At 33.3% G+C, this 9,701-nt stretch overlaps 1 protein-coding gene across 5 annotated transcripts in view; it reads right to left on the reverse strand.

Annotated features, from left to right (window-relative positions):
- Positions 1 to 9,367, reverse strand: part of LOC109337204 (ABC transporter I family member 11, chloroplastic) — a 28,772-nt gene extending 19,405 nt beyond the window's left edge. The window contains exons 1-11 of one of the 5 annotated variants that reach the window (XR_002106414.1): positions 9,205 to 9,367; positions 9,073 to 9,130; positions 8,173 to 8,252; positions 7,779 to 7,830; positions 7,527 to 7,660; positions 6,047 to 6,161; positions 5,804 to 5,890; positions 5,583 to 5,631; positions 5,026 to 5,110; positions 3,227 to 3,363; positions 2,921 to 3,126 (exon numbers count right to left, since the gene is read on the reverse strand). Coding sequence is in view for 4 of the 5 variants with exons in the window: in XM_019574126.1 (XP_019429671.1) it covers positions 3,285 to 3,363; positions 5,026 to 5,110; positions 5,583 to 5,631; positions 5,804 to 5,890; positions 6,047 to 6,161; positions 7,527 to 7,660; positions 7,779 to 7,830; positions 8,173 to 8,252; positions 9,073 to 9,130; positions 9,205 to 9,275 (810 nt within the window). In the remaining variant the exon portion in view is untranslated. Of the gene's footprint in view, positions 1 to 2,920; positions 3,127 to 3,226; positions 3,364 to 5,025; positions 5,111 to 5,582; positions 5,632 to 5,803; positions 5,891 to 6,046; positions 6,162 to 7,526; positions 7,661 to 7,778; positions 7,831 to 8,172; positions 8,253 to 8,663; positions 8,765 to 9,072; positions 9,131 to 9,204 lie in introns of those variants that run through there. The other 4 variants (XM_019574127.1, XM_019574125.1, XM_019574126.1 and 1 more) reach the window with 4 other exon arrangements.
- Between the last annotated feature and the right edge of the window lie 334 nt (positions 9,368 to 9,701).

Raw genomic sequence — 9,701 nt, forward strand, 5'->3', positions numbered from 1 at the left:
ATTCCCTTTCTCTTCACACCCCGTGGAAGAAAGAATTCTTTACAACAATGAAGAATATTCAACTATGGCAGATTGCCTTTACAAGTATGAAACTTATGTAACTTGCAATCCAAACTCTGAATATATATAGAAGTATATAATGCTCTTTGTAAAAGTCTTTGAAACGCTTGAAGCAACTTTTTAAAATTAACTTGAAAGTTTAAGAACAAGTTGCAAAAAGTTCAAAGATAAATTCTAAGAAAAAGTGTGAGAGCTTTTGAGAGTTTGAGAGAAAATTGTATGAAAGTTGTGTTTGTTGTTTGTGTGAGAGTTTAGAGCCTTTATATAGAGTTTACAAACACCTTTTGAAGGTTTCTGAAAGTGTATGAGTTGTTTGGAGTGTAGAGATTTCGTTTGGAGTGAAAACCTTTCACTTTGAAATCTGAAAAACACTTCCAACAGCTCTCAGTAATGGGTTACTCATTTGAGTAATCGGTTACTCAAACTTTCTGTCCAACAGATGCTTAAAAATTATTTTGAGTAATCGGTTACTCAGCTTTCAAAAATCAGTTTTTCAGTTGGATAACTCTTTTCTCACACATGTAACCTGTTACTCAATGAAGTAACCTGTTACACACTATTTTTGAAAAATGTTTTAAGTCTTTTAAAAGTGTCTCACATTTTCTAAAAAATAGTTTGAGCATTTATACTTGTATATACTTAAGAGTTTAGGATAGAAGTACTTACAAAGACTTAATCTAATGTCTTGAAGCTTTATCTTCATTTGTCTTCATAAGTCATCTTCCTTTTCTTCTTTTTGGTGATGTTGGTGTCTTCATCAAAACCGTGCCAAGGTCAGGAGCAAGATCTTCTTCACACATATTAGGCAACATATTATTATAAATTTTATAGAATTACTTCCTACTTCTCATGGTAAGGAGATTATCCTTTATAGTAGTGGATAGATTGAGTAAGGCTGCTCATTTTATGCAGTTGACATACCCTTATAATACAAGTATTATAGCTCAATCCTTTATGAATAATGTCTTCAAATTTCAGGGATTCCCAAACTCTGTAACTAATGATAAAGACCTTATTTTCATTAGTCAATTAGGTAGGAACTTATGGAATTTCAAGGAGTCCAACTCAACTTATCCACATCCTATCATCCTAAAATAGTTAGGTAGACACAAGTGGTGAATAGATATCTCCAGACTTATTCCTGGTGTAAATCTACATATAATCCTCATTAATACATTTCACATATTCATTTGGGTACTCCTAATGAGATTATGTTTGGGCGACCTCCTCATGAATACCTTCCTTATCTTCCTGGTGAATCTAAGGTACAATTAATAGATAGAAGCTTGACCAAGAGGAAATAAATGCTCAAAGTCTTCAAATTTCATTTGTAGAGAGCTCAAAATATAATGAAACAAGTGACTGATATGCATAAAAGTGATATTACAAGCAAGTCTTTGTAGCTGCTAGGATGAATGAGAAGCTAGCTCCAAGTATTTTGGCCATTTTCCAGTAGTAAGCAAGGTGAGTGAAGTGACATACAAGTTACAACTGTCCAACCGCTCCAAAATACATTATGTGTTCCATGTTTCACAATTCAAGAAACACATTGGTCAAACACTCACTTCTACTACTATTCTTGCACAACTAACATAGGTGACTTCCCCGAGAGAACTTGAGGCCATTGTAGACTGAATGACAATGAAGAGAAGTGTTATGGCAGTCATAATGGTTCTTCGTTAAATGGAAGCATCAATTGCTAGAGAATGCTACATGAGAGTTTTACTTTGATCTCTGCAAACCATTTTGTCGTTTCTATTCTAGAGGACAAGAATTTTTCTTCATTGTCATTCTAGTCTGAATGACAATGAAGAGAAGTGTTATGGCAGTCATAATGGTTCTTCGTTAAATGGAAGCATCAATTGCCAGAGAATGCTACATTAGAGTTTTACTTTGATCTCTGCAAACAATTTTGTCATTTCTTTTCTAGAGGACAAGAATTTTTCTATAGATTTGCCAATGTTATATTATAAAAGGCAAGTTACTTTTGAGGGGAAGTTAGTTGACATTGAAACTTTTGGAAGGAAAAGTTAATTAGTTAGTTTTATAAATAACTTGTTGAGTTTACTTCAAACACAATTGTATTTCCCTCTCTGGAATTCATTGCTTTGTATTAATAAGATGTTCAAATTCTTCTATAAGAAATCTTACTTTTTATTCCTTAAATCCTTCAAATTCATCCTTAAATTCTTAGTTTTCACAAAACACTATTATTAAAATTAGACCACCATAACATGTGCATAAATTGTACTTTAATTATGAAAAAAAGGTGGCAAGGATTGAACTCCTACCATAGAGGCCCCAATACTCGAGTCCAAACTATTGTATTTTCAAGATATTTCTAAAGTTTAAAAGTTACATTTTGAACATTCACATGCCTTATTTTCACCCTTCAACGTTGCTTTTATCACCATAGCAACATCAAGTTTTGAATTATGCCACCACTTTCCAAAGCCTCATTCTTATCAAGATCATGTTGTGAATTGTTTCAATTTCCAAAGCATCATTCTTATCACCATCGTAGTTGTTAATTGCGTCACATACTTTCAGGTATATCCTCATAACACACTTTTGTATGAGTTTACTTTACATATTTTATTTTTTATAGATTCTGCTCCTAGCTTATTGCTAACTGGGCCTATTGACTCTTGGGGAATCATCACATCATTGCAAATAGATGCTTAGAACTATGGATAAGTATGAGTGGGGTTGAAACGGGTTAAGACTTGTCCTTAGATGGTTGGTATGAATAGTTTATATCACCCCTACTTAAAACAACATCTCCTAAACGCCTAGGGTCAAATTATTTCTTTGCAAGTTCCATTTCTACAACAAAAACCATCCCAGAAGTTCAAGCTAATAGGTGGTTGGTACGAATAGTTTATATCTCCAAATTGCTAATGCAGAGTAACTTCTTTTTTCTTGTAAATTTACAGTTTAAGCATCCAAGGTGCAGTAGAAAATATATCAGGAACTTGAAGCTTAAGGCTCAAACTTCATTGCACCCCATGCCGATAAACAAACAAAGATCTACTGTACCAAATCTTATCTCATACAATGTCCTGCCTGCACCAATGAAAATATGACATGTCAATTAAAAAATTTAAACATTCATTCATTATTATTACTATTTTTGCTTCATTATCATTGGTGCAAAACAACGTACGGAACAATATCTGGGACAACAGATCTCTATTCATGGTAAATAAGGTAATGAGTAGAAATTAAAATGGTAGCAACTCCTCTCTAAGGTAGCCACCCATTTCCATCCTCCATGATTTGTCAACTAGACTTGTGAACTCTCTGAAAAACATATAGGACACTCAATAAGTAAAATTAGCAATTCAGAAAATGTTCCAGGATAGAACAAAACAAATAAAAACTTCTCGTAATAAAATGAGGAATTCAGTAATGGTTGAAAAGATTTACTACTAAGTTACAAACAACTATTAACCCAAAACATCTCAAAGCTATAACACATGCAGATGCAACATTGAAAAGAGTATCACTAATGCCACAAATAGCCTGAACAAATTTAAAATTCTTATTGACAACAACGAATCAAGCCTTTACCCCATTAAGTGGGGCCGGGTAGATGGATCGAACAACCCCATAATGCTTTATCATAATCATAAATTATATTCATTGATAATGTATTGATCTCTAACTAAGTCTTTCTTAATCACTAATTAAATCATCCTCTATCATAAATCAGACTCTATCACAAATTTAGAATTCTTATCAATTAATTAAATAGTTCTTGCCGAACAACAACAAGAAGCCTCTTCCCTACTTGGTGGGGTCGGTTATATACTTATATGATCAAACAACGCTATAATGTCTTATCATAAATCATGTCTACAAACAAACTATAACAAGGAAATTCAATCAAATAAGGAAGTTGTAACTAAAAATACTCACCAAGTTCAGGATTTTATAATACTCAACAACTTTAGTCATGTGATTCTGACTGTCATGTTTCTTACAGCCAGTACACATCTAAAACATATGTAAGAATTATTAACAAAAAGAAATTTAATCAACTAAGAGACTTTTAAGTAAGATACTGCAAAGTTCAAGATTTTATGATACATAGCTTCAACAGACAATGAAATATTAGAAACAAAAAGAATAACTAGAAATATAAGAAATTTTTCATAAAACACGATGACTAAAGCATCAATCACAAGATAATGCACCAAACTCAATAGTTTCAGCTACATCACTTCAGTATGGTCATGAAAGCTCGTTTGAGAAGGATTTTCAATCTCAAATAAGATTTCACCTACGACATAAGAAAGACAGAATTTCTTAAGTGATCAAACATAACTGGCTATACCAGAGGATTAGTTGATCAGAAACCTGACATAAAATTGAACTTCTGAACTTTTGGTCGAAACATGGTCCCAACATGGCTATACCAGAGGATTAGTTGGTCAATTTTGTTTTACCATGATGTTACCAGCCCTTGTCAATTAACATACACAGAAATCCAACAAATATATTGTGGTTGCATTTGAACATCTAAAATATAAAGACTGATAAAGACTACGGGGTTAAGAAAAGGGGTCATGAAACAAAAAAAATGCAATTTCATATCAAAATGCTAAGGGCATTTTGTCCATTTTTGGTCATGTGCTACTGAAGTGTCAACTTCTGAGAGGATTTGACAAAATTTAATAGAGGGGTCAATTTGCACTTTTAACAAGTGTAAGGATTGGAATATGTTTTTAAACATCATGGACTAAGTCACATATAACCTAAATTCGGGGGAGGAAATTGCATTTTTCCCACAATTCAATGTCACAATCAAAGTTAGAATTTTTAATTGTCATAAACAAATCACAAATTAAAGCAAAAGAAAAACTAATGCATAAATAGGATATAGTAAGAAATGAACAATAACAATAATTATCATAATAAAAAAGTACATTATTTAAAATTAATAAAATAACTTAAAACAACCTCAAATCGTGGCTGACAACCAGCACAGTTAATTCCTTTTTTAGATTCATCAAAAGCTTCACAACATCGGCACGTGCTTTCCAATCTGATCAGGAACAATTACTAGACTAAGCTTTAAAAAATATATGCAGTTCATTTTATAAAAAATATATTCCTATTTCCTCAAAGGAACTAATTCACATCCTTCAGAAACAAAACTATAAACATGCCCACAAGCTCAAGCGCACCAAATTCCTTTGAGGATTACTTGCACCTGGGATTTCATTACATCGATGACACTTTGTGTCTCTGCCTCCAATTTAGCCCACCCTTCCCCTCCTTAAACTATGTCTTAGGCCTTCTTCGTAATTTGTTTGTTTTTAAAAAATAGAGGCAGAACAACTAATGTAAGCTGAATTACGACAAAAAAATGTTTTTAAGATACAAAGTTGTAGAAGAAGCTGGGTTTTAGTGAGATCTAATTGAAGCCTTTTTCGATGGTTAACTTAATAAGAAAAAATCAAGTTCATTAATAACAGCAAACTAGAATCAAGAAGTCAAAGGTTGCAATTTTATACCAAGACCAGCAAGAGGCTCATCTAATATCAATAGGTCAGGGATTTGGACCTGAAAAATACATTTAGGAAAAACATGAATACAATTAATGTTTGGTTGACTGACAACAAAATAGGAAGAATGATTGCGTTAACTAGTATTCATGAGTCAGTCAGGTGAAACAGGAAAAAATAACCATCAGGGATGTCAGCATCAGGATGTTTAAAAATAAACGAAATCTTACTAATTGTATTGCCAAGGCAAGACGACGTTTGTACCCACCACTAAGGGTGTGAGGATTTTTATCCAACGGTATCCCACTTAATCCAACCTACAGTAATGGATAATACCATTAATATATAATAAATTAACAGAGAAGACAGTGCTAAATTTAATAGTGAGCATAAATAAAAAATAAAAAAGACTATGAAAATAAGATAAACGTAATAACAGTGTAAATGATTGTAATTTACACAGGCATAACTACCCAGTTAATTGCCCTCTGAAGCCCCAAAGCAAGCTTCTCCCTCAGTTGATAGCTATCCTTTTGCCTAGGCCACCCAAAAGTGACTTCATCAAGCACACTATCAGCCACAAAATACCTAGGTTGCAACATAAATAGGTTTAGAACTTTAGAAATAAATGTCATTAAATATGAAAATGGTCAGACAAAATTTCAAATGGCTAGTGGAAGCAACTAGACAATTCAACAACATAACACTTAGAAGAAAGGTACAAAAATATATTGATTGGTATCATGAGACATAGAAAGAGTTTAAACAGAGTGAGAAATTAATATAACAGTCTCACTTACATGTGAGAAACTAATATAATAAATTTGTTCTGTGTACAAAAAGAAAATAGTGAGCATGTGAAGATGCTGCCTCATGACTTGGTTGTCAGGGGTTATACATGCAGAGACAGCATCTTCTCTGGTACATAAGGTTGAGTTGTGTAAATTCAACAATGGTTTTAGTCTCATAAAATAAAGAGAAGACATATGGAGGATAAAAAATCTTCCATAACAGACTAGAGAAAGAAAGACACAATACAAAGACTACAAATAAAAAAAACTGTAATGTTCTCAAATCCCTCTGAAAATTTGACAAGCTAATTTCATAAGCAAACCAGTGTGCTAAACACCAAAAAGAAAAAGCTTGAAAAAGGACACTATCTCATAAAAGAGATACAGAAACTTCTCTTGAAAGATAAGTCCATGCCTAATCAGCACATCTCCTTAAAATGTTTCCAACTTTGATACTCTCAAATGCTCAAAAATCAAATCTCACAATGATTGGTGTGTTTCTTATTTTAGTACTCATTTGTACATACTGATTGGTATATAAGTAATACTATATTTGTTGCTATTTGAATTTTATGGGTTTTTAGGCCGTGAAAGAGGAAGAGAAACTAGAAAAAAAAAGAGACTAGAAATTCAAGAGTTGTGAAGTGGTTGAGTGATTTGCACTCAGGACTAATATCTATATCAGGGAATAAATAAAAGTTGCATTTACTAAAAGCATTGGACGAAAAAGACTTGTGTAGAGATGTATCTATATAGTGACAACTAATAAAATCTTGACAACACACTAAAATTTAATTCTAATTAAAATTTAGTCCTAGCACCAAAAAATATAAATGCACTTGTCTCCAAATATGACGTGTTGAATACGACATCACACAAGTTTTTCTCTTGGACGTATAAGAATAGAACTATTGCATAGGTTAATTGCATGATACATTTCCAAGTTCCAACATTTATCATTATTTGTGTGTCCCTTCCATGTGGATATCTTTATTTGTTGGAACTTGGTCTGTACAACATCCATGTTTATGCCATAAAACTTCCAAATCCATCAGTGATACAGTACTGTAGATGTAGCTAAATGTTTATGACATAGGATAAAACAAACAAAGTTTACAGAGTAACAAATTTCTTACTATATTCAATTAGTTAACATATGTACCTCTCGGGAAACTGGAAGACGATACCAACCCTTTCTGGCACCAAGGGCTCCGAGGGTTGACTAGGATTTCCATCGCTCCCATATTTTTGGGTGTGAATGGATCCAGAGGTTGGCTTGTTTATTCCTGCAAGAAGCTAAATGGACAGAAGGGAGGCCATTGGAGGAGTGAAGATAATTATCCAACTAGGAAAAAGGTAACATGAATTTATAAGAAACCAGAAGCACCGAAGAAAGGAAAGAGAAAAGGCAGACCTGCAAGAGAGTTGTTTTTCCACTTCCACTCTGTCCAAAGATTAGCCCAAGACTGTGGTAATTGACAAAAATAAGCTGCTACAGATATACAAAATCCTTTTCTTTTACTAAAAATTGTAAAATGCCCAGATCAACGTTAAACTGTGACACTAGGAAAATAGCTCAAGTGATTTTAATCGGGAGGTATAGTACCTTAGATGCTATCACATCAAAATGATGATCTAAGGTTCACCCAATCCCTCAAGCATTAACTTCTATCTCTTTTATATTAACATACAACCGTTCAAAGGAAGGCAGAAGAGAAAAAAATAGAGAGATACATTATTAAGGAATACCTAAACAGCCCAAATTCATATTAAAGCGGATCTGACGAAATTAGGCCGCAGAGAAATACCTTCTGTCTGGAAGTGAAAAGCTAACTGAATTCAGAAGCTTAAGCGGAGTCCCCGGCGGCTGATAGCTAACATCTCTAACCTTAAGCAAAAAGGCTACATTTCTTTAGTGCATACATTTCTGTACTTTCAACTGTATAGTGCCGATCTATTTATGCATATATAAGCAACTAGTATTTCAAGCCGTATCAATTAAGAAAGCAGTTAAACTTCAAACAAAACCTCTGAGTGCTGGATGCACATTTTGATACCTCAATTGACACATCTCTCACATCTATATCTACTCGACCTTGAAATATGAGATACCTCGATTCCACTCACTCACAGAAATATACAGTAGGGCTACCAGGGTTTGAACCTAGGTACTAAAATTAATGTCCTGCGGTTCTACCAACTGAGCAATTTATATTTTACACATGAAAGTTTGACTCTTTAATTGTCACAACTCTCATATTTGCATACAGTGTACATCGTTAACCACTCACATAGTCACGTTGGCATCAGGATATGCTGGATATCAAGGTTTTAATTCTGAATCCGCAACCGCAATTGAGACTGCAATGTTAAGTTTTTGGAAGTATCCTAAACCTCATAGTTACCACAATTACGAACAACACATCTGCTTCATTTTCTTGCAATTATCTGCAACCGTGAAGGTTTTGAGAATCTCTGAAACCGTTAGAGTTTTGAGAATCTCTGCAACCATGACCACAATTTAAAACCTTGATACTTATACAAGTGTTCAATTCGGTTTTACCAACAAATAAATTCCTTTTCAACTCCATTATTTATACAACTAGTCACTCTCTCAAATCTTCATCAAAAACCATGATAACCACTTACGCTTTATGTTCAAACAAAATAAATGAAGATTCTATTATAACAAAGTGAAAGGAACAAACTTCGAAAGAGGAGTAACCGCAATTGACTCTGAGAAGCTTAGTATTTGGAAACCTGAAACTGAAATAAGGAATAGGATAAGCTAAATACAATGAAGAGTTAAAGAGGGAAAAAACGACGGTGGTGGTGCTGACCTTGGGCGTGAAATGGGTGCGGCGGAGAGCGGTGGTGGTTTAAGAAAGCACGAGCCAATGTGGGTGAGCATAGCCGGTGGCTAAGGAGGAGGGGCCCACAGTTCAATATACTTAATTCAAATTAAGTCTCTAATTTGTTAAGGAGACAAGTGAATAAGGACATAGGGACTTGTTAAGATATAAATTTTGTATTTTGATTTATAAGTGTGCTTGTTTTGGATAAGAAAATCATTCAAATTTTAGTTGATTATATGCTAAATATTTATATACAATTAGTATTTTATCCATCATTTATTTATATTACTTTTAGTTTTAAGAGTTAACTAGCAGTGTACCCATGCACTTGCACGGGTCGCTTCTTTGTTTATGCATAATGCAAATATAATATACATATATTTTATAATATCAATAAATCATGTATTGAACCATTATATTTTTCCATTCATATAGGTGCAATATTAACATTGATTTTTGAGTGTATATGTAGAATATTAACA

This window comes from Lupinus angustifolius, unplaced genomic scaffold (assembly GCF_001865875.1).
Source record: "Lupinus angustifolius cultivar Tanjil unplaced genomic scaffold, LupAngTanjil_v1.0 Scaffold_2_268, whole genome shotgun sequence".
Taxonomy (NCBI): Eukaryota; Viridiplantae; Streptophyta; class Magnoliopsida; order Fabales; family Fabaceae; genus Lupinus; species Lupinus angustifolius.